The 24,910-nt window shown below is 40.4% G+C and overlaps 1 protein-coding gene across 8 annotated transcripts in view; it reads left to right on the forward strand.

Moving 5' to 3' along the window:
• Positions 1-24,329, forward strand: part of ECI2 (enoyl-CoA delta isomerase 2) — a 43,436-nt gene extending 19,107 nt beyond the window's left edge. For 2 of the 8 annotated variants that reach the window (XM_065052502.1, XM_065052503.1), the window contains exons 2-12: positions 3,777-3,832; positions 4,306-4,500; positions 9,150-9,312; positions 10,666-10,764; positions 12,416-12,607; positions 13,434-13,503; positions 15,779-15,881; positions 17,520-17,640; positions 20,681-20,770; positions 22,833-22,976; positions 23,789-24,329. In XM_065052502.1, the coding sequence (XP_064908574.1) occupies positions 9,190-9,312; positions 10,666-10,764; positions 12,416-12,607; positions 13,434-13,503; positions 15,779-15,881; positions 17,520-17,640; positions 20,681-20,770; positions 22,833-22,976; positions 23,789-23,944 (1,098 nt within the window). In that variant the 5' untranslated portion in view covers positions 3,777-3,832; positions 4,306-4,500; positions 9,150-9,189 and the 3' untranslated portion in view covers positions 23,945-24,329. The remainder of the gene's footprint in view (positions 1-3,776; positions 3,833-4,305; positions 4,501-9,149; positions 9,313-10,665; positions 10,765-12,415; positions 12,608-13,433; positions 13,504-15,778; positions 15,882-17,519; positions 17,641-20,680; positions 20,771-22,832; positions 22,977-23,788) is intronic. The other 6 variants (XM_021293318.2, XM_065052504.1, XM_065052500.1 and 3 more) reach the window with 3 other exon arrangements.
• Positions 24,330-24,910: the final 581 nt, after the last annotated feature.

Genomic DNA, 24,910 nt, shown 5'->3' on the forward strand with positions numbered 1-24,910 from the left:
CTATAGCTGCATTGCTGTGACCTACGTAAGTCATGAGAAGTGCTTGAAGCCCCCCCCTCCAGTGCCTTTCCCATAAAGTGTACTGTGTTGGAGTCAGCAACAATTGTGCTAAGGATTTTAAATCATGCGGAGTCATAACATAAGTGTCAAAACCAGAAGATAATAAGCTTGCAAAATACGGGGACGAAAGTCCATGCTCAGTAACAGTACGGCGCAACTCCTTAACTACTGGAAAAGACAAAGCTTCCCACTGCGCCCTCCGACCCTGATAAATCACGGGGGCCACTATTGTTCTAGCAATTTCCAGCTCTCCTTCCTTCAAGGCTTGGCGCCGTATGTTAGCCCACACATCATGTGGGTCGGGGGTAGAGGTCTGGCTCCTTTTCAGGGTCCATCGGCCCTGGATCAAAGGGGTCCTCTTCTGGGGGGTACCCCACAGCACACACTTCCAAAAGTGGTGGGTTTTTGTCCCTCCGATAACAGCGGAGGTACTGCAGGAGAGTCTCCTTCTCCCTCTGCTTTGTCTTTGTGATGTTTTTCCTGGGCCTTCAAAGTCTCAAAAATACTTCTCCACCACGGGAGCATGCGCTGTGCTTTGGCGTTCCCCATTGTTGCCGCATCCCACAGTTTCACCCCCACGTCATCCCAAAGTTCCCGCGTAAAAATGCTAGATGCAGTTACAGTGGGTATTTTCACTTGCACCCATTTAAGCATCAGCTTGAGATCGTGCCCAGAAATATTCTTTCCATGCTTTTGAAGGAGAGCTTTCATAAGCTCATATACGTCTCTCTCTGGGGAAGACACTTGATTTCCCATGTTTCTCACAGGTCACCTCTCTACTCTGGAGGGATTTCAGGCCGGCCGGCTCCTGCTTCCTTTCAGCAGCTCATTCAAAGTTCTGTGGGACTCGCAGCATGCCACGTGGATAGGTGGTTCTTGAGCCCTGGAATCACGTTGGCGATCACATCGGGGTCACCAATTTGCCGTGATTGAGAGACGGGACGCAGTTTGATGCAAACAAAATGTCCCCTTTATTAGTGTGCTTCACATACATTTACACTTTTCCTCAGCAACGTGCTGTGAGCTGATTGGTGTCTCTGTTACCGCGTTACAACTGATGGGTCTACACTGTACAGACTGGCTGGTGCTAAGGCATTTTCCCAAACAGTTACTACCCCAATCAAAACAATTATCCCTAGACAGAAACAAGAGTCCCTTTTTTACAGGACAACCTTAGTAACTTGTAAACCTTGTCTGAACATAAAATCAACACTCTCCACCCCTTCTAATTAAGATTCTCACCTCTGTCCTTCCCATGGCCTGTGACCCACAAGCTCCAGCACATCTCCTTGTACCAGTTGATAGGTGCTGGGAGTTTTGCTGAGGCCAGCCAAATCCTGTCCCACAAATGGAGGCTGAATTTCATCTGCCCGTGGTCTGAGTTGTTTTAATTAATGGCAGAGGATCTTGCAAGAGGTGCATACAAATGAGGGGAGTGGAAGTTTTCACATGGGATGGTTGTGGAAGCAGATACAGGCTTTTTCAAGATTACCGAAGTTGCAAAGGAAAGGTGTTCATGTGGCAAATATGGTTACTCCACATTTCCCGCTACAAGAGAAGAAACATGAAACGACAGGACTAGAAATTAGCAGCTGAAGTAATTTGACTTTAGTAGTGTAAGAACTGTCAAGCTGAGGTTTCTTTAGTATGACACTGTCACTGCCTACTTCACAACTTCTATTTGTAAGAAAATATGTCTGAATGGCTTCCCACCTATAAGTCTGACAAGATATTGTAACAGACATCATATTCATTTGATAGACGCTCATAAAAAACAAAGTAATTCTGCAGGCAGTGAAAAAAACAACCTGAAAAGAGTATATGACAAAAAATAGTATAGTCAAATGATCTGAAGTTCTTTGGGAGAAGCCTGTAACAAGATGGCATAAAGAAAGAGAGGATTGCTTTGCTTCTACAGGCAAAAGAACCTCTGCCCAGAATTTCTGTGTTAATTAACCATCCACCCCCCACACACTGCTCCTATTTTCTCCAAACAGGAAAGGAGCAATCACTCCAGACATGCCACAGGCTGCTCAGTTTGTTTTAGTGCTGTCAGGTACCTCTTCCCAGCTCAGGCCAAGATAGCTTGTATGGAGAGAAAAACTGCAGGACTGAATGTATGGCAGAAATTTGACATATGCCGTCTCCACCTTCAGCTGTACAGGGAAAGCTCTTATATTGTTGTGTAAGTGCTTGGACTATGTGAAAAAGTATGAATCCTAAATGTTTCATTGTTGTGTGGGTAAATATCTGTGTGGGTTCCATAGTGTATAACCAGTGGCATGATGAATGGTGATTTGGGCAACCTGCAGATTAAAATTTCTAATAATTTTTATATTAACAGCATAGACAGTAGCAGTCAGCTAAGTAAAGTGAAGTAAAACTTTTAATTCATTGCATGCAATAAATACTTCAGGTGAATATGGAAAACACTAGCATTATTTTCCTAGTTATCAAGAAAGTTAAGAAACAGGGGTACTGCTAATGCTTTGCTCATTGTCATTATTTGGTTATCAACCTTTCTTTTTCCTTTTTTTGGTCACCTTTTTAGAGAATCTGATATAATGTCTTGGGGAAAAAAATAAGAGAAGTCAGTGTCTCTGGTTGAATTTCTTTTTCCATATGGCCCACTTATTTTCTCATCAGTTACAGTTTAAATACTGGTTTCTGTTCTCCTCCCATGCCTTATTTCCTAACAGTTGCTGCAGTTGCCAGGAGTGGCAAGCTTTTTCCATCTGCTCTGTTCCTGTGTCCCTTGATGTAGCTCAAGTAATGACCAAAGGTTGCTATTCCTTCTCTAGATCCCTTTTTTTCTCCCGCATGGAGGAAAATCAGGATAATTTTGAGGGAGGATCAAAATGGGAGAAGCACTACTGAAAGAGGGGACTGAAGCCTGAGACTGTGCTCAGAGCAGGAATACTCCATGGCCGGGTGCCAGCAGCAAGGACTATTCCGGGCACCCCACCAGGGAGGGCTTGTGGTTCCTCCTCTCTTGCTGCGTGAGTCCCAACAGTAGGAGGACAGGATAGTGAGGAGGTCTCATTTGGTGGCTCCCCTACTTGATTTTGGAGCAGCCTCCCAAAGCAGTAGTTGCCTGTGCTGGAGCAGAGCAGGCGAAGCACTTGGGGTAAGTTTTGGCCTCCTGAACCTTGTAGAACAGTTGAGACTCTGGCTGGTGCCTCAGAAACTGTGATGGGCTGGGCATTATGTGCTGTCTCCTCTTTGCAAGGACTCTGGAGATGCACATGATCAGAAGCTTGTTTCAGGTTATAACCAAACACTTGGTGGCTTGAAGTTTGTGGGAACTGATTGCTTTGTATCCTAACTAAAAAAAACCAACACAACCATACAACCCTTTCTACAGCAGCAGCAGCATAAAAGATCACAGCACCTTGAGATAGCAATCATGGCAAAGAAGAGATGTCATATGCGTTATATGAAGTATTACACCTAATGCACAAAAGATATCCACATCTTCTATTAAGTGTACATTCCAGGATTCATCCAGGTGGCAGTTTAATGTACTGCTGATTTCTGTCTGATAAAACTTCCTATTCTTTTTTTCTTCCTTGTCTCTCTAAGGCTAGTTACAATAATATGAAATGAACATTTTCAGTTCTATCAGGAGTTTTAAACGCATGTGTTTCTAGCACCACCCGCTGCTTTTAATCCTAATAGGATTTTTAACTGCTTTTGTCTGCGCTTTGTTTCCCCAGGACCTACTAGTGTTTAAAAGAAAACCTTTGTTAAGTAAATGGAAGATGGATTTCAGGTATATCCAACCCTTTCTTTTGCTGAGCATGTCTGATGTTTCATGTGCAAAGAGATCTTTTGGCTTCTGTTTGTCTTCATGAGGAAACTGCTAAGTTGCTTTAAAAGTTAGAAAGTGAGCAGCCAGCCTTTTACAAAAAGTTGGCATTTTTAACTCTATAAAAGTCCTGATGCAAGCAACAATGATGCTGTAATAAGGGGCCCCATCTTTAACGGGCTTTGCAATCTTTGCTAAACAGTGAAAAACTCGTTTCAGTGTAATTGTAATTATTAATAATTATTAATAAAAGCCTTATGTTTGAGTGTTTATCAGGGAAAGAGGCATTTATGTGAACAGGTAGAATGCATAGGATGGGCTTGCAAGATATTATACCTAGAATGACTGAATAGGAACAGATAGATGTCCAAGGCAAGGGAATCATCAGCCTGGATGTTTCAGGTGGTGATGACCAGGTTTTATTTCTTTTTTTTCAGAGTGCGTACAGCTTGTGAAGTACCCCGTGAATGATCTTGCAGGAGTGCACAGGCATTTGTCGTGGACTTTGTGGCTGGTCTGTCAAGCTATGACTCCTCTTGCTTCTCTCTCTCTGATGGGAACTGTATTTTTTACCCAGCTGGGAGAGGTTGCTGGGCCCACAAGAGTCTTCCAGGGGTGCCAGTACAACAAAGGTAATTTGTAGCAGTGGGAGAGTGGCAGCTAATTGCGTGCAAGGTGCAGGGCAATAAAGGGAGTAAGCTTTGTGAAGGAAATAATTTAGCTTTGTTACGGTGAGTAGATGAGAAGGGGGAACGCAGATGGGGTTTGATTGCTTTTCTTAGGCTTATTTTTCTGCTTGGACTGAAACAAGTGCAGGTTTAACACCAGTAGTTTGTAGGTCAGGTTCCAGGCTCTCAGCCTGCCCTGTGTGGTTTCAGTGAGGCCGCTAAGATGAGGCATGGATTTTCTCAGTGAAGAAGAAGGGTTCAGTGTCACAACAAGGGAGCAGCAGATGGAAGGAGTAAGTCCTCCCCGTAGTGGGCTGCAGCAGCCTCTCCTGCTCCTCGGTCTTTGGGGTCATGTCACTTTGTGGTCCAAGGGATGGCAGTGCTATTGCTGTGCTGACAGGTGGTGAGACATCTCCTCGCTCTTTATGTGATCTACTTGGGGTCAAGGAGCTCTGCTCCTTCTAGTCTTGTATCTCTGAAGAATGATGTCCTGCTGAAGGTGAATAAATTGTGAAATACCTTCATTTTTCCTTTGAGTTTTCATCCTTTGTTATTTTAATAGAGAAATAGTAGCAGTCAGCTAGTTCGGAACTAGTAATCATCAGTAATGTATAGTAATGTCCTCTGAGATCAGAAGGCAGAGAGAAAGGAGTGAATCATAGATATCCTGCAGAGAGCTGAGCTACAAGCAGTAAGGAAGAACTAAAGAAATGAGGCCTTTTCTTATAAACTCTAGATTTCAATAAACGACGAAGTTGTACAATCTCCTATTACAAAGCAGTAGGGAGGGAGGAAAAGAATGAAAGATGGAGTATTTGATGTGGATCAATAATGTATTTTACCCAAACATTTTTTGGATCTAAGAAGTAAAACTGGATATAATCAAACAGCAAGGAAAGTAGCTCTGACTCTGGTCATTCTGCTTTTCCCCAGAGAATTGTGTGGTTTGGTTTTTTTGTGTTTTGTTTTGTTTTAATTCACATAATTGTTTTCTCATCCTCTTCTAACTTGTCAACTTCGCATCCTTAATGAGGAAGACAACTTATGACCTGCTAAATGCCAAAACCCCTTAACCCTGAATATAGGTGCAGACATCCCGTCAGACTGGCTGCTATGCCATTCCCCTCTCCCCCGCTGCCCATCTTCACTTCCTGTTAATTTATGATCCATATCAAATTATATATAAAGAGGCTTTAAGAATCTCTTTCAAAATATTGACCATAGCAAGCTGGAGTGAAGTACAGATTGTCAAACGTTGTAACCCCAAATTTCCCTTTTTAAACATTGAGTCCACTTCAATATAGTCACTGCTTAGTCTGGCAAAAAAAAGAAACAGATCATCTTGGGCACAGCAGCATTCAAGTAGCCCCAAAGCTGGTTAGCAAAATTGGAGGGAAAAAAACCTCCAAACCAAAAGAAACCACTAGTCTTCCTGAACTCTCATTTTCTTCTTCACAGTATCACAGTATCACAGTATGTTTGGGATTGGAAGGGACCTCAAAAGATCATCTAGTCCAATCCCCCTGCTGGAGCAGGAACACCTAGGTGAGGTCACACAGGAACATGTCCAGGCTGGTTTTGAATGTCTCCAGAGAAGGAGACTCCACAACCTCCCTGGGCAGCCTGTGCCAGTGCTCTGTCACCCTCACTGAGAAGAAGTTTTTTCTCAAATTTAAGCGGAACCTCTTGTGTTCCAGCTTGATCCCATTACCCCTTGTCCTGTCATTGTTTGCCACCGAGAAGAGCCTGGCTCCATCCTCATGGCACTCACCCTTTATATATTTATGAACATTAATGAGGTCCTCTTCTCCAAACTGAAGAGCCCCAGCTCCCTCAGCCTTTCTTCATAAGGGAGGTGCTCCACTGCTTTAATCATCTTCATTGCCCTACGCTGGACCCTCTCCAGCAGTTCCCTGTCCTTCTTGAACTGAGGGGCCCGGAACTGGACACAATATTCCAGATGTGGTCTCACCAGGGCGGAGTAGAGGGGAAGGAGAACCTCTCTCAATCTACTAGCCACTCCCCTTCTAATACACCCCAGGATGCCATTGGCCTTCCTGGCCGCAAGGGCACAGTGCTGGCTCATGGTCATCCTGTTGTCTACCAGGACCCCCAGGTCCCTTTCCCCTACACTGCTCTCTAATATGTAATTTCCCAACCTATACTGGAACCTGGGGTTGTTCCTGCCCAGATGCAGGACTCTACACTTTCCCTTGTTAAATTTCATCAGGTTATTCCCCGCCCAACTCTCCAGCCTGTCCAGGTCCCGCTGGATGGCAGCACAGCCTTCTGGTGTGTCAGCCACTTCTTCTTCCTGTAAATGTGACTTTAAAAACCTGTTTGGGGGTAGGATATGAAAGGGTGCATCATGTTCTGTGCCTCAAGGACAGACTAATTAAAAAAATGTAGTACTAAAGAAGTTGTATCCATATATATTTAGGTACACTTTTTCCTGTCAAAGGACTTTTACTGATGCTGGAGGTGAAGTTTACAAATTGGGTGAATAGCCTCCCAGCTGGTTTAAGGGATAAACTTGTTAAACTCTGACACAGTATGTTAGTTAAACTGGCAGATGGTCAACCCACATGTCTAGATGTACTGCTATGGTAGCAAAGGCTGACAGCTGAGGAATTTTAGAAAGAAAATTTTATATTCACGCAGCCTCTTTTGGTAGCCTATTCTATTTTGTATTGTTTGGATAGATTTCTATTTACTAGTGTAAGATTTTGAAGCAGATTCTGGAATTCTTTCTTTTGGAAAAAAATTCTTTATGTAACAGAAAATATTATTTCGCTTTCTGTCATTCAAACTCGGTAGCCCCAAAGTACCAGGAGCTTAGATTTTATTAATATAGAAGGGCTGTAATAGGACATAAACCCAGTAGAACTTACAAACATTTTTACAAGACAGCTAACACCTTTTATCTGCATGAAATGAAAGAGTAATAAAATTAATTGGATACAGTTGACATTCTTCACACTTCTTGCCTGCAACTTTTAGGCTTGCAACAGAAAATAGATCTTATTTAAGAAATAAGAGCAATGAGGGTGTTTTCAAAGTAGGCAGTAGTGTTTCCCTAAAATTCTCATTAGGTGTTTATAAAAAGGCAGAATTTTCATGTTAGGCATGCTTTTTAAATGATGGTTCTGTAACTGAAATGTTAACAAGATAAATTAACGGTTAGACATTCTGTCAGACAGCATTTAAGACAAACATTAATTTTTCAAGTGTGACTGATTATGAAATCTATCATATATGATGTTCTGACATGACAGCTGTGTGTAAGTTAGAATGGGGAAAGTTGGGGGCTTTTGTTGTTCTTTTACCAAAATAGAGAAGAAACACTGATATATAAACTGCTAACATTTTAAAAGTAGTAAATATTTAATGTATATTGCAATTTAACCAAAGAAAGCTGAGACAACATGCTTTTGCCCTATTGAAACAACTCAAAATTATTACGCTTCTTGGCTTTTGCTTCCAAACTCTGTTGAAGTGAATCTGCTTTTACAAAGCATGATACGGTTGGGTTTGGTTCTTTGGAGTAGAGTTTGTGTTTGGTTGGTTGGTTTGTTTGGTTGTTTTTTTTAATGGAATTACCTATTTTTCTGGGGACTTCTCCTTCCAGAATATTTTGGTCACCTCTTTTTTTCAAGTATCTGCAGGCTGTTTTACAGTCAGTCCATTTCCAAAGTACATTTTGAAACTGGCCTTCACTTATGTTGCCCTGATTGGAGAACACGGCTTTCAGATTGAAGTGTTTCTAGATAGAAGCACAATAAACTTGGAAAGATATCGTGGTTGAGACGGACAAACGACCAAGTTCTTCCAGGATGAAAGTAGCAGATGCCATTTATTGCCACAAGTGCATTTTTATACAGTTTTACCAATTCGTGTGTCTCTTCATGTGTCTCTTAATTGGTTACAAGTTACAGCAGTAACATCTTATTGGCTACTTTTGCTTTCATCAATGTTACTCCTTTACTCCCTTCTCTCTCACGGATACATCCTTAAGTCACTGGGTACTCCTTTACTCCCATCTTTCTCATGGGTAAACCTCAATATCTTCAAGGCTAATTTCTGTTCCCATGCCCTCCATCAGGGAATCCAAGGACCCACCGTAGTCCCACAGAAAGATCACAAAACACAGGCTGCATACTCATTTTAATTCGTAGACATACAAAGCTGCTAAAGTCACATACAGAGATTTAAACCATTAATAAAAATATTCTGTGTTTCTCATTTGTTTCTCATGGTCAGGACCTGTAGGGCTCTGATTTATTCCAGAAAGAGCAAAACATTATTTTACCATTGCTGCCATTTAGTGGTCTATATATGATGATCTGGTATATTACTGCATAGTTTCTGTGTCCTCTAGCAGCATTAAGTCTAGGACTTTATGTCTTATTCTCCAAAGGTTAATTACATTGCAGCTAAAGCAAACTTTTAAAGCAACTTTCTTGTAATTTTTGGCATCCTGTTTTTTGTTATTGTTACTCTTTGATCAGTGCAGGTACAAATATTTAATGTCTTTAGAAAGCAGCATATTTGTTTCTCCTCTAGTCTTACACAAAAATGAAGCAATGTGACTTTTTTTCTCCACTTCCTAACAGGCGAGCACAAGCTGTTTCCATTCCAGCAATTCACCTGCACATGACTGCAGCCACCATGCAAGTCAGCCAGAAAGACTTCGAAAAGGCTCAAGAGCAACTGAAGCTTTTGAAAAATGATCCTGGGAATGAAACTAAGTTGAAGCTCTACGCTTTGTTTAAACAGGTAGGCTTGACTTATTTTGTTTCATAAGGGGCATTTATGATCTGAGGGGATGGACCTGTAAAATATTTACTTAAAATGTATCATGCCTTAACAAGCTCTTGATTTCAAGTGCTCAAATTCCATTCTTGAAAAATTCCATTCTTGAAATGCCATCCCTTCAAACCCTACCTGAATTCTGAAGGAAGCCAAACCTGTTTCATCTTAAATCATATTTTGAATAGAAAACTTTATTCTAAGAAACAGAGCCAATTTACATGTAGTATAGCATATATTGATGAAAGTCTGGAAAATGGCTTATGCCTAGGAGAAAACGAGTATACCACATGCTTCCTCTTAAATTTGTTGTATCTGTACCTGTAGCCAGTCAGGTGAGCCAATTATATAGGGGTGTTGACATTTGAAGGTTGATTTCTGTATGGTTTTTTCTGGTTTTTTTTTTTGTTTCTTTTTGTGTGTGTGTGTGTATTTTGGGGTTTTTTGGGGGCTAGTGTTTGTTGTTGTGTGTGTTTTGTGTGGTTTTTTGTTTGTTGATTTCGTTTGGTTTGTTGTTTTATTTTTTTTTTTTGCATGGTCACTGTAGTCTTTTTAATTCAAGGAACTCCCCCTCCACAGTTTGAGTGGTTATTCTCTACTACAGCATGGAAGGACACCTTTGTAGAAAGAACTGCAAGTCTGTTGTGGGGTTTGTACTGTTATTTGGGGAAGTATTTGTGGATAATGATTGGCTGCTGGGTCAGTACAGGCTGTGGCTTTTTATATTGAAGAAGGCGATCAATTGCTCCTTTAAATAAAAACTTATACAGCCAGCGGTTCCAGGTGGTTTTACTAATTAATAATAATGAGCTCCTAAATTTATTATTTATTCTCCCACTTGAACTATTTCTCTCCAGTAGTGTACTTCAGGAAAACTGTTCATAGAAATCTTCAGGATAGTTCAGACTCTTGCGGTTCAACTGGTCCAACGCCCTTGCTCATAGTAGGACCAGCTTGGAAGTAAAATCCAGCTTAATAGATCCTGCACGATGTTTATTTGCTCACACAGCTTGCAAGTCTTTTTGAAGTATAAAACTTCCACAATTTTGAGATAGCGGTACTTAACAGGCACAGATGTTTTGGAAACTAGTGTCTCTCATTGGTTAGGTGCTTCTGAAAGCCCAGCACCAGATATTTGGAAAAGAAGGCATTGTATGTGAACTGTCCGAATATTGCCCAACCACTAGCTAGTCATTCTTTCTCAAGACTTGAATTCTGTATCCTGATCAGATAAATATTCCTAACAGTCATCCTCGTTTCTAGCAAGGCATCTGAACTTTAAACAAAGGTTTAAGTAAGTTTATTTCACTCTCTTTTTAGGCTACTGAAGGTCCCTGCAATTCTCCAAAACCAGGTATGCTGGACTTTGTCAAGAAAGCCAAGTGGGATGCATGGAATTCTCTTGGCAATTTGTCTCAGGTGACAATACCTATAATTGCACTTAAATACTTTGTAGATTACTGTACCTTGAAATGCCTAATCTGTAAGTGAATGATGTCTAAACCTAATATATGCTAGTTGAGCGGCTCTGCTTCAGACACCAAAATGTTTTGCACTGTATTCTACACTCTTTTCATTGCTTCAGTGTTTGAACGGTTGTTTTTTTTTTACTGTGTAAGCCTAGTTCTACATTGTTACTACCAGCCTTGTACCAGTATATCTAACATATGTGTTGACTTTCAATAAAAATAGTGTTTTTCACACAATGTTCTATTCTGTTCTTCCCTTTAAGAAAAATGAGTTGAGCTTCTCAGTTCTTACAACAGAGAGCAAATTTGTGAATCCAGCACATTGATAACTTTGTCAGTTTAAGAAGTTGGTCTCATGCCACTGACTAAAAGACTAGAAAAACGTGGTGTGTTGAGAGCCTCTCTTCATTCTTTTCTTAGTATGTCTTGACATCTTTAATACCTTTCATAACCTTTAGAGAAGTCTTTACTTAAGTGAAATGAGCAGGAAGACTATAGATGCAAAGATACATAAGCGTTCTTTTTCACGCAGACTGTAGTAAGTCTGACATGGCATAAGGCTAACACAGTTTCTTCAGCTACTATTAAATGAAGAAAACAGAAGCTTTACAAACTGGCTGTTTCACTGCTGGATTAGGCCTGCTGTTCAGGAGTAGTTTCTGAGGTCAGTCGAAGATATTATGTAATACAGAGGGGGTTTTGCATTTTTTTTTCTTTTAAAAGAAAACATGCTTGCATAATTTAATGAACACAACCTATTCATGTGCTGCTTTGGAGTTTTGGAGCATGTTTTGGTGTTTGTGTTGGGTTATTTTGCTTGAGGTTTTTTTGTTGGGTTTTGGTGGGTTGTTTTGGTTTTGTTGGTGTTGGGTTTTTGTTTTTGAGATGGCTTTGCAGCTTTTAGGAATAGCCAAGAAACACTTAAAGAAAATAATCCTGAAGTTATAATGTAGAGGGAATAGGCAATTTCATGTGCCACAGATTATGAATTATAAAATTGTTTGAATTATATTATTCTTTCAATAAAATAGGTTGTAGCAACCCAGGATTTAAAATTTTTGTAAATCACTACTCACTGTAGAAATAGGGCAACAGGATTCTTTAGGCTTTCGTGTGTCACGGTTGTGCCTTCAAGCAATTTTAAAATGCCATAGACCCATTTCAGCACCCTTATTTTCAGCAACACGTGTTCTAAAATAAAAGGTTATATTTCTTTGGAGAAATGTCCAGCTGGAAAGCAGAAACAAACGATCCGTAGAAATGTGTAAATGCTGGGTATATGACAAAGGTCTTTCTGGTAATCTTAGGTGTGGATGGGGACACTTCTCCAACAAAGTAAATGTCATCTCAGCATCTATGCACTGTGCAGATCCATTGCTGCTGCTTTCCAGATGACTTTAAGCATGATGTGCAGTTTTTAAATACAGCATGTTCCTCTTCTCATCCTAGTTAGAATGCTTTCTAATTAAGACTTTTGTCTTGAAGCACAGTCTGCCCTTTTTCTTCCCCCCTCAGGTACCAGTTTTATGAGTAGCGTAACTAACTGATTTCCATTTCAGCCTTTCATAATCTTGTGTATTTTTTTTTTTCTTTCATTACAGGATGATGCCAGAGAGAAATATACTGAACTTGTCTCAAGTCTGGTCTCTGCAGAATCTGCTGGCCAACACAAGGATGCTTCTCCAGATGAGAACAGACTTGGCGGCTATGAAACAATAATAGTTACCACCAAAAACAATATCACAAAAATCATGTTTAACCGACCTGATAAGAAAAATGCCATCAACCATAAGGTAAAGAAATTAACTTGAGAGGTTTAATGATTTTTTTTCCTTCCTGGATAAGCTGCTGAAGTTTTTAAAGAATCATTATTACAGGTTTAGCAGAACTGACTGAAGTGTGGTGATCTGAATTTTATGAGGGGTTAGTATCTTGACTCCAATGACAACCTAAGGAATAAATATCCAGTACAAAGTGAAACCATTCAGATAAAGTTTTGCAGTTTTGTCTTTTCCATGTATTTTTTTTTCCAAACTTCTTGTAGGACTATGGTCTGCACTAAAGTGACAAGCTACAGGAAGAGCAGCCCGCTTTGTGGATACAAAATTTGACTGTAGCCTTATGTATAACAAAGCACGTGTGCTGCCTACTTTGACTCAGCACTGTTGCGCAGATGTCTAGATAGGCTCCCAGATCCCACAGCTGTCTTCATAAGGAAGTCCATCCAGTTGGAAATGTGATCACGCTGTTTCACAACTGCAAAGATACCAGAACAGAGACTTCACCCCACTGCTGCTGATTCTTTAATATATTCTATTGTCCACTTAAACTGCTTCTCAGGTTTTAAAACTAGAGTTTTCCAGTTAATGTATGTTTTCCAAAGGATGTTAATTTGTCCCTTAGGTTTCCATTGGAAGTCTTGAGTAGTGCAAGTATGTGTCTTTATGATCAGAAATATGTCACATGTAATACTTAACTTTCTGTGGATGCAATTTTTTTTCATACTTAAAAGGACCATAGTTAATCTGTCTCTCACGTTCCTTGTTGTCAGTGTGAATCCTCTTTTTCTGATATTTTGCAGCATCTCATTTGTACTTTGTTGATTTTCCTATTACACAGATGTACAGAGAAATTATTAAAGCACTTGAAGAAGCTGGGAAAGATGATTCTACCATTGCAGTTATTACTGGTACCACACTTCATATTGCTTCTCTTAGATTTGTTTTGTATTGTGCCAAAGTACAGTACTGACATGAAGTATCTACCTGTATGTAAACTAAGACAGAATTGTGTAAGTGAGGAAATTATTTCCTCTAGTACAGACAGTACAGACTAAAAATTTTCTGAAGTGTTTCGGCAAAATTCTTTCAAGATGGTGCTTCAAATTCTCTACCAAGCTTGCTGTTAAATCAAAACATCTTTCTGAGATGAGAAGATAGACATGGAATACTCCTAAGGGCTTTGTTACTTTTGAGTAGCTGATATCTGTTCCACAGCATCTGCACTACTGTTGGTGGAGTTGGTGTGGGTTCAGTCAATTTTCTCTACATCTGTGATACATCGGAACATGCTAAAAACAAGCCTCTCAAAGCTTACATTGGTATGGCCTGTAGGAAGTTTACACTGCATATTTATTTATGATCAGCAGAAAAATCCCAATGCTTTATATTGACTTTTTTTTTTCCTGTGGCCACTGTAGGAAAGGATTGGCCAAACAAGCTGCAACCAGGCCCAGCTATGTACATCCCACTCACCAGATGTGCACAGCTGGATGCCTGTAGCAACAGTGTGAAAGGGCAGCCCAAACTCATACCGCCTGTGAAGCCTGGCAGCTCTGGGGGCATGTAATTGGGATTCTCGAGAGGACTCCTCGGTCCATCTCTGCTGACTGAACGATAGAGCGGCAAGGCCGGGCGGGAGGGACAGAGCTTCTGATAGCAGGTGCTGCCTGCCTGGCCGGGCCTTGGTGCAGATAGACGTGCTTTTAGGAAATTAGATAAAGCTTAAGCTGTGGCTGGCAGCTAAGTTGTGTGGACACAAAGTGAATTTGGGCTTAAGCCCATTTACTTATTACTTCTGAGGTAATTGCACATATATTCTTCTCTACTGTCTTCTTTACCAACACCTTGTATTCCCAGGATGCTGAATTTCCTCTCAGTAGCAATGACCGGCCACAACAACCCTTACAAAATGAGAAGGGTAGTTCACACAACTGGAATGTCTAACACATGTAAAGCTAAAAGTAAATAGCAAATACCCCTGCACAAACCATTCTGTTCCATTTTATTTAGTTAGGAGGAGCACTGCAGGGTAAAGTAACAGATGTGCTCACCAGTGAAAGGTCGCGTTCTGTCAGTGTCCTCATGGAACACAGGATGACTTAGACAATTAAATTGAGGAAAGGCTTAGGAAGCTGGGTCTCTTTAGCTTGGAGGAGACTGAGGGGTGACCTCATTAATGTTTACAAATATATAAAGAGTGAGTGTCACAAGGATGGAGCCAGGCTCTTCTCAGTGACAACCAATGATAGGACAAGGTGCAAGCTGGAACACAAGAGGTTCCACTTAAATTTGAGAAGGAACTTCTTCTCAGTGAGGGTGACAGAGCACTGGAACAGGCTGCCCAGGGAGGTTGTGGAGTCTCCTACTCTGGAGACATTCAAAACCTGCCTGGACACATTCCTGTGTGACCTCATCTGGGTGTTCCTGCTCCGGCAGGGGGATTAGAGTAGATGATCTTTTGAGGTCCCTTCCAATCCCTGACATTCTGTGATTCTGTGGGATCATGCACTCTGGCTTCTCTTTGCTTTTTTGATGGTGCCTCAAACTGACTTACACATTTACTAACAGGTTATCTGCTTCTTGTTAAAGGATGCACCTTTCAGTACAGTGATTTCAATGCAGTGCTGTCGGCCTTATCCTTAGAATGCAAAGCCTTTTCCTTAATTGGTCATAAAAACCTCAAAACTTCTACCACATGTTAAATGGGATATTCTGTGTACTTTTGATGCCTTCATCAGCTTGAAGAGGGATGAAGGGAGATGCATAAACTTAAATTTCCATGTTCCTGTTAAAAAAAAAATAAAAAATTCTTACATCTTGCTTTGTGGATGATTGTGAATTGACAGAAAAAAAAAAACTGAGCAAGTATGCAGGGAAAGAAATGTAATAAATATTTTCCTATCTGGCACTATTACAGAAAGAATAATCTTTTTTTCCCTCAGATCTTTCAAGTTGAATAATCTTTGGCCTTTTACCTGTTGTTTTTCAGTGAATTGTCAGTCAAAACTTATTTTTAAATCATATGTGTCCTTTAAGGTAATGTGTATACTTTGAGACAGTCCCTCTAATTACTTAATGCTGTTGGACACTTAAAATGAAATTATTTTGTAAATGTAATAAATGGAAGCTCCTCTTCCCTACTCAGGAACCATTGGTGCATTTATTCATGTGTGTTCTCTGCAGGAAACGGAGACTACTATAGCAGTGGAAATGATCTGAGTAATTTTACTGGTGTCAAACCTACTGAAATGAAGAAGATGGCAGAAGATGGAGCAGTATTACTCAAGTAGAGCATCTTGCTTTCATATATGCACAAGTTCCTGTAATGGGTAAAATAAAATTTGCAGGCGTTGTTAGAAAACATGACAGCACGGACCCAGTTATGCTACAATATGTCCATGGAGGTGACTGTGTCCAGTGGTTCACCATGTGCATAAACACAAAGATCATGTGGGAGAAGTAGTATTGATTGTGTGAAATAAATGAGGAAGTGAGGTGAATATTATAAATCTTTTTATGTACAGTGATGCTAAAGACTTGGGTTTATTTGTTAGTCCTCAAAGTACATGCAGATGTAATGGAAAAAAAAAAGTTGTTGACTGTATAGTTGGTAAGCTGCAGTGAAAAATGTGTGGGTTTTTTGATATCCAACAGTGTCTGCACTAGCAGGACATGCCAGAATACCTTCACTGGCAGACTTCTTTGAATAGAGACGAGATGTAAGGAACTTGTTCAAAATTGCCTAGGAGTTCTGACATCTTGGTTCCATCTTTAAGTCCGAACCTACCTGTTAAACTAACTTTGTTTTTTTCTGAGGCCAAGGAGATCTGGGGCATCATAAGACATGGGGGCTGAAATGTTTTTTGGGGGGACAAACAACATGTTTTTTTCTTCCCTATTTAAGCAGATTTTGTCTTCTCGTTTACTTCTGTATATGATGATTACATCTAAGAGATGCGTGCAAGTTGGATTGCTTCCTCACGCACTTGCAATTGATGGAAAACCTAAAACACACAGAAAAGCAAACAATGTTTTTGATTTGTTTGTTAAAGATGAACTGCAAGTAAAGTACTCAGTTTTGCAGCTTTTCCTTAGGCAAGCTGTCTGTGGATCACAGTTGCCTCTACAAAGTGATAATCGTGCAGTCTGAATCTGTTGCAAAGATGTTTATTTGGTGGTATCTGGCAAGCGTTCCAGCCTGCAGTATCTTTTTAGGGTGTTCAACACAATGGATCGCCTCACATGTACTTTATGGAGTTTCATCTTGCTCATGTGAGGAGACTATTTGCTGTGCTGTTGCTATTATGCAGGGACAGTGCTTCATTGCATCTGATGCACAGAGATGCCACAAAGTGGAGTTTTTACAACACTGTTCACATCTGGAAAATATTGTATTGTGAGAATGTATTTTGCACTTCTTGGATGGAGAGGTATCTGGCACATGAAACAAAACACTGTTTCTCAAATCCAGGCAGAATGGCACAAGGGAATTTTGTGTTGTGGTCACATAATGATGTTGGTGCCTGCTGGGGCTTTGCTGCAGAACAAAATCTGTGAAGGGAATGGATATCATCCCATGGGTGGTGTTGGGATGGGTGCACAGGCAGGCAGAGTGACAGGGCAAGAGACTGTTCTTGCTAATGAGCCATATACAGTAACTGTAGCTGAAGAGGACAGCACTTTCCTAACCTGGTTGGAGGAACCAGGGAAGCTGTGCTGTCATTGCTAAGGAAATACGGGTATTGCAGATAATTCTTATTTTCTTTAACGGAATTTGTTTGGGAAAGGGACTAAAACATATGCTACATAGAATCTAGCTCATGGGTTTTCTTATGCAATATCTAATCATGTGTTTTGAAAGTTGTTTATATTTGCTGAAGATGACTAGGATGTGTCTCTTATATTCTGGTTTCCTTTTCTCTAGAGAGTTTGTGAGTCATTTTATTGACTTTCCTAAACCACTGATTGCAGTGGTGAATGGCCCAGCTGTTGGAATCTGCGTAACGCTCCTTGGATTGTGTGACATTGTCTATGCTTCTGACAGGGTAAGTATGTTACATAGCTGATCCCAAGGTGGTCTTCAAGCCTTTCTGTGGCAAATATTATTTGGTTTGGGGTAATCTGACAGGAGAGAACGCACAAGTGGAAAGCCTTCTTATATCACATCAAGGAACACTTATCTCAATTACCAGCACAGGGGTGCATCAGCCAGTGGTTAATGTGCATGGAATTTCCTGCTGTAATTATGGTTATCAAGTTACTGACTCCAGTTGAGAAACTTTTTACTGTATCAGTGGGTGAAGAGTAGCTGATGTGAAATGATGGTTCTAAGGCCCCTTTCAGGTGTAAAAGGGGGAGCAAAACTTTATTATGGAGTGGAAGTGTAGTGACTAGCATTTTTATCTAATCTGTATTCCAAGATAACTTTGGGAAAGCTTTGGTTTATTCAGCTTAAGATTCCTTTTAAGACAACTTGCCAAACACATGACCAGAAGCAATGTTAAGGCATAGCGCCAAATTCCATTGTATGGCTTATTTTTTATGTTTTGTGCTGTTCATTTGTATAAGGTTGTTAAACAGATACAGAATTTAACTCAAGGTCTTAATATTAGGCAAACTTTTGCTTGCAGAAGTGTCTGTGATGGGTGGTACTTTGATTCCTGCTGCAGCACCGTGTCAGACTTTCCTCAAAGTCACAGTGACAAATCCAATCCAACAGGGAGACTTAGGAAAATTTAGCTGCAAGGGACCAACTCCTTCTGCTTGCCTTGTTACAGGATTAGCTAGGACCATGTTACTCCTGACATACGTTTGCATAACGTGCATGATTTATTCAGCCTATTCCAGTTCCAAGATCTTTTATCAGAAAAAATGTTGGGTTTTCCCTCTTCCTCCCCTGCCATCTGGTCATTTCTGCTGTAGGGTGAACCTCTTGTTTCTTGTTCCTGAATTGAAAGAACCAACCGTTTTCATCCTCCCTTACAGCAGCCATCAGTGTACTTAAACTGTTAAATATATCTTAGGTTTACATCCACTCTTTCAATCCTTTGTTTTTTTGAGCTGAAGAGCTGGAATTAATTCAGTTTTGCCTGGTGTGGACTGCAGTCGTGTTCCTTTGGACTCCTTCCAGTTGTTGTGTGTCTCTTTGAGCATGGTGGTACAAACTAGACACATGACTCCAGCTCATGTCTTACTGAAGCAAAGTAGAGCAGAACTTCTCCACATTCTGCAGGCTGTATCTCGGTTTTGACTTCACACAGTGTTTTTTGATTTACATATTGTGATCTGCTATAGCACCTGGATCCCTTACTGTGGAGTTGGCAGTTAAACAGTTGTTTCTGTCATGTATTGTATACTGTATACAAGGTTGTTCCTGCCAAACTTTAACTTGTCCATACTAAATAGTCTTCTTACTCATACCTCTCTATTTTATTAAGATTATTTTGAATTCTAATCTCTTCTGCCTCAGCATAATATCTCCTTACAGCCATAAGTTAATATAGATTTAGTTGAAGTTTAATCCAAATAAACATTACGTTTTGGTCTGTTAATATTATCCTGCTTTCTGGAATGGTTTGAGATTCATACTTCAACTTCCTTTTACCAGTTGTAAACATAATCATTGGTAAATGCATCTTATTTTTGCCTTGTATTCCTATTTTTTCTAATCTCTGTGTGCTTACATTAGTTTTATACTTAGTTGTCTGATGTAGTTTTCACCGTGTACTTGTACTTAAAGTCAGTGACAAGCTCATTATTTAGCTGAGACAATCTGTTAGTACCTTCCTACCTGTACTAGGACAGCTTTAACTTGTGTTCTTGGTAGCAGTTCTTTGAGGATTTCTGTAGGGTCTAACTTGTCTTTTCACTTGGATTAGTCTTCATGAGAATTTCCTGTTAACTTCACATTTATTGAAGCCTTCTCAGAAGTGATTGTTCTCTGTTATTCCCTTTGTGAATTCCCATGCAGTAAGCTCATTCTCATCCAAATGACTACTGAATTTCACATTCTCCGGTAGTTTGGTTGGAGTGCCTTAAGCCTTGAGTACCTACTGCAGGAGTGGCCAGCTTTGATGTGTCCGGGATCTGGTTTTATTCTCAGCCAGGTATTCCCAGAGCAGATCATTATCAGCCATGTTGGCAGGATGCTGCACAGGCCAGTGTGACAACAGGTCAGCGTTTTGGGCAGTCACTTGACTGCCTTCTGCATTGGATTTTGCTCCAGTTCATGGGGCACTAGTTTGTACCTCGGTATGGTTAATCTCCCCTTACTTAACCATTGCCAATATTAGCCTGTACCCTGGCAGATGTTGTCTAATCTTTTCTTAAATGATATAAATGTCACTTTCTTGCTAGGAAGTCCATTGGTGTTTCTTACTGTATGGCCATCTGTAGTACAGTGAGAGAGGATCACCTTCTATTAAAGGGAAAGCTGCATTGGCAATTTTGTGTATCAGTTCATATTTTTAAATGGAAATAAAGGCAAGCATTTTGTCTTCCTTGCTTAAAGTTGATGTGAGATGTTAAAACATAAAATTCTGTAGTTCAATTCTATCCTTACAATTAGGGTATTGTTTTGTGTGATCCCATGGTGCATTTCTGCCACAGGTTCTTTTTAAATTTGCATAAAATTTGTGGGAAGGAGATTCAGCTGCTTGAAGTTTTCAGGAGCAGAATAAACTTAGTGTGCCTTCAGAAAGCAAAATGCTCCTTGCCTCTTAAGTTACCTGGGCTATGTGTTTCATAACTATTAGGGCAGATATGTATGAACGTCCTCTCTGTATGCACATACAAAATAGTTTCTCTGAGCGCTGTATTAAAATAAGGGAACATCATCAATGGGGTTGTTATGATAGGGGAATTGAATTATACAGACAAAGTCGGCTCTTGGGTGCATTGAGAGAATGAAGTGGTGTCACTGGATGATGTTTAAAGCCTATTATGCTAACAGTTCAGTTGTATTTCTGGTGAACTCTGTCACAGTAGAAACTTTAAAATGAAAACTAAATCCTAGTACTTTAATCCTGTGCTCTGTTGTGAAGTTTGATTTGTTTTGTTCGTGTTCTTTTTTTTTTTTTTCCCTAGGCTACGTTTCACTGTCCATTTAGTCAACTTGGACAGAGCCCAGAAGGATGTTCCTCTTATCTGTTTCCAAAAATCATGGGCTTAGCCAAGGTAAGAATGTCTGCACTGTACGTGAGATCATTTGACCTATGTGTGTTGGTAAGAGCAAGTGGAGTCCTATCAAGAGTCCTCAAAGCAAGCTCCTGTTTGCATCTTTAGAACCAAAGATCAAGAAATGTGACGGCAGTGTTAGCACAGGCACTTTAACAGAGTAGTGACCACTTCTAAAGCCATACTGTGATGCTGGTGAAGGTTTTTCTTTCTCATGGCTTCCTCCACATTGTTAAGACAATTTCTGTGTGGTGAAAGGTTGTATCTTTCTTCCAGAGATGAGAGAGAATGCTGTAAAGAAGAGTTTAAAAAAAAAAGAGCAAAAGAGCAGTTGTAAGAGATGGGTTGGTAGGCTGCCTTTATCAGGCAAGGGAGCAAGTGTTGCAGGGCTTCTGCCAACCCTGTGGGAAACCTGTAGTCAGCCATTCCTCCAGTTGTGAACATGAAGCAATTCATTTATGTATTTACAGCCAGACTTCTTGTATTATCTGTTTTGTTCTAATATATATTGGTGTTCTGCCCATACTCTTCTTTTCTCTGTCTACTCCAGAAGTAAGCAGCCTAAATAATGGTAATTAAAAAAAGAAAAAGGGAGACGCAGCAGAATCTAAATTTTCTTTTGTCAGGATGGCATAACTTCCCTTCTGCTTCTTTTTATTATCCCACAGAAAAAAAATCTAGAGAGTTTCAAATGCTTGTGATATTATTGTCTGCATTATTATATTGTATTTTTGTGAGCAGGTTTTAAATCTGTAAGGAATAGAGCAAATGCTTCATAAACATCGAAGTATGAGGGGGTAGTCTGTTCAGTGAGCCTACCAGTACACATTCTAGAAATCTGGAAGTCACTGGAGGAAGTTAACAAACACATTTATGATGAGGTAATTCCAGGTGGCAACCTTGGAGCTCTGCTCAAAAAGACATGTAGACTCATGGAGAACAAGAGGGGCTGGAGGTCAGTCACTAGTGTTGTAGCCCGGGGATTGATGCTCGGTCTAATACTTGTTTAACCTCTTCATCATGGCCCGGATGGTGGGACTGAGTACCCTCAGCAGATGATACAAAACTGAGAGGAATGGTTGATATACCAGATGGGTTGCCATTCAAAGGGACCTGGACAGGCTGGAGAATTGGAGAATCTTGTAGACTTCAGCAAAGGAAAAGGCAAAGTCCTGCACTTGAGAAGAAGTAATCCCACAGACCGGTGTATGCTGGGGGCTTACTGGCTGGAAAGCAGCTTTGCAGAGAAAGACCTGTGTGTCCTGGTGGACAGCAAACTGCCTGTGAGCCAGCAATGCAGCCTTACAGGAAAGACCACCGACAGCATCCTTGGGTGGCATTAGATGAAGCATGGCCTGCAGGTTGAGGGAGGTGATTCTTTCCCCCCTGCTTGACACTGGTGAGACCAGTGGGTTCTGTGTTTGAGTCTGTGCTCCAGCTACAAGAGACACATGGACATACTAGAGAAGGCCCAGCAAGGAGCCACAAAGACGATTAAGGCACTTGAGCATATTACATACAAGAAGAGGCTGAGACAGCATGGGGCTGCTTTTACTGGAGCAGAGGAGGCTTGGGGAGTATTACCATGTTTATAAAACATGATTGGAGGGTGTAAAGAAGATGGAGGCAGATTCTTGTCAGTGGTGCTGGGTGATAGGACAAGAGGAAAGGAGTACAAATTGAAACACCAGAAATTCCTTTGGAATGTAAAAAAAAAAAATTATAGTGAAGGTGTTGAAACACAGGAAAAAGTTGTGCAGTGATGCCATGAAGTCTTCATCCTTGGACAAGCATCTTCACCCTGGAGAGACTCAAAACCCAACAGGACACAGTCCTGGGCAGCCTGGTCCAGCTGACCCTGTTGAGCAGGGGTTTTGAACTAGACAGTGTCTGGAGGACCCTTACAGCCTCATCTGTTCTGGGATTCTGTGCTTCTTTCTGAGGGCAGACATTAATGAGCAAAAGAGTAAAATAAATGTGAGTTGGAAGCTTGTACTTTTCCTATCAGGTTACTCAAGTCTTGCATCTTGTTGAATCACACCTTCTGCTTTTCTTTATATAGGCAAATGAGGTTTTGCTTTTCAATAAAAAGCTGACTGCAGCAGACGCTTGTGTCCAGGGACTTGTCACTGAAGTCTTTCCCGACAGGACTTTTCAGAAGGAAGTTTGGGCGAGATTAGAAGCTTATGCAAGCCTCCCGAAAAATGTCAGTATTCAAAATTTTTCTCCTCCTTGTAAGCCTGTAGCATTCCCAATCCTCCTGTCCAGCCTATCTTGTTTCTTGGTTTCACTTAATCCTTAATCGAAATAACATGGTTCCATATACTTTCCTTCAAGTACAGATCTGTTCCTGTCCCTCTGCTACTGTGAGACAGTTACCTCTCTTCTACCCTGGCTGAATCTAAGACAGTGCACTGTGCACTGAGATTCTGTGCCTGAAAAGCCTTAAAAACTAATTAATCCACTTGCAGTCTCTGTGTGCATGCTTTGGATGCTTTCCCTTAGATTTTTATTTTGGCAATAGTTCAGGTTTAAGAGCCTTATGACTGGATCTGCAATATTAATTGTACTGTGTGCACTCTGGATGCTCAAGATGATGCTGCACGGCTTCACTCTTTGCTGAATTGGGTCATCCTGCTCACTAGTTTAGGTTTTGCAAAACTACTTGAGTCACAATGGGATTATGTTACGTTGGGCAAGAGGAGACACTTGTGTCAGCTGCTGATAATGTAAGTTGCATTTGGCACTCCAGGCAGTTGAGCAGGTTTTGCTTCTTATGCCCATCTACTCTGATTATGAGCACTCGCTGTGGGCTGCTGTTTTGCTTCCCATGAACCTCCTCCAATTTATTAGCACTCTTAGATGCAATAATTACATCCAGCTAAAAGATTGTCTAAAAGCTGAAAAGTACAATCTTAATACAACTGTTTGAATTCCCATGCGTTTATTGTGATACTTTCTGACCCGTGAAAATCCAGAAAGCATAACTTCCTAATGTTCCTTGCTTTTCTCCTCCAGTCTTTGACACTGTCAAAGCAGCTCATCCGAAGTATAGAAAAGGAGAAGCTCCATGCAGTCAGCAGTAAAGAGTGCGAAGTCCTGAAGGAGAGGTGGTTGTCTGATGAATGCATAAATGCTGTTGTCACCTTCTTTCAGAAGAAATCAAAACTCTGATCTTCAGCAGTAGAATAATACGCCTTCTGGCAACAGCTTAATCTGCCTTTATTGTTAATAAACTTTCTCTTCAAATAATAATTCTTATACCTTTTGATGTGGCATATTTCTGTACTGAGTACTGGGTTAAAAATGCTTGGATCCATTATGGATATTTAGGTTGGGCAAAAATGGTTCATGACTCTGTAGGCAGCAGTGATGTTTCTGAATCTAACTGATCTGATGTTTCTGACTAAAGCAGATTGTCTTCCAAAAGGAGCAGCAGATTCAATAGCACTGTATTTTGATAGCTCTACATTTAATGTCTTATGATTTTTTTTTATTAATCTGTGGGGAAGGAAATACTGTGTAATAAAAAAAAAAATAAATAAAAGTATTTAATTACTATTGTGTTGATTCTTACTCCTTCTCTTAAACATCCTCAGTGGGAGGGAATGTAGTTCCTGGAGGTGTCTTAATGAAATAGTCTTGTAAAAAGTATTCACTTGACCAACTTGAATTAGCATTGCCTTGTACATAGTAGGAATTTATTACATGAGAATAATTGCAACTATGGCATCAAAGATCTGGCCTGACTTAGGAGAAAATGAGAGAGACTTTTCTAATTGGAGAAATCTCTCTTTTTTTTTTTTCTTTTCAAAAACACGTGCAAAGATGTTTGTTCTGAGTTTTATGGTTCTATTCTTAAATATATTGCCCTTTTTCTGTGGAAAAAAAATCCATTAGAGATAGTATGGTCTTTTACAGTAGCCATTTTGGAGTTAAATTAACAAAGAAATTATTTTTCAACAGAAATTTTCTCCACTGTTTGCAGACATCTTTGGGTAGAGAGTCTACCAAGCACTGCAGAGGACAGGGTTGGGCTGCTGGAACTAGGTAACCATTTACCTCTTGTTGATGAAAGGAAATTGTGGAGAAGCAGCAGTTACTCATCAGGAAGAGCCTCTCAATGACAAGGAGTTGATT

Source organism: Columba livia, chromosome 2 (assembly GCF_036013475.1).
Source record: "Columba livia isolate bColLiv1 breed racing homer chromosome 2, bColLiv1.pat.W.v2, whole genome shotgun sequence".
NCBI classification, from domain to species: domain Eukaryota; kingdom Metazoa; phylum Chordata; class Aves; order Columbiformes; family Columbidae; genus Columba; species Columba livia.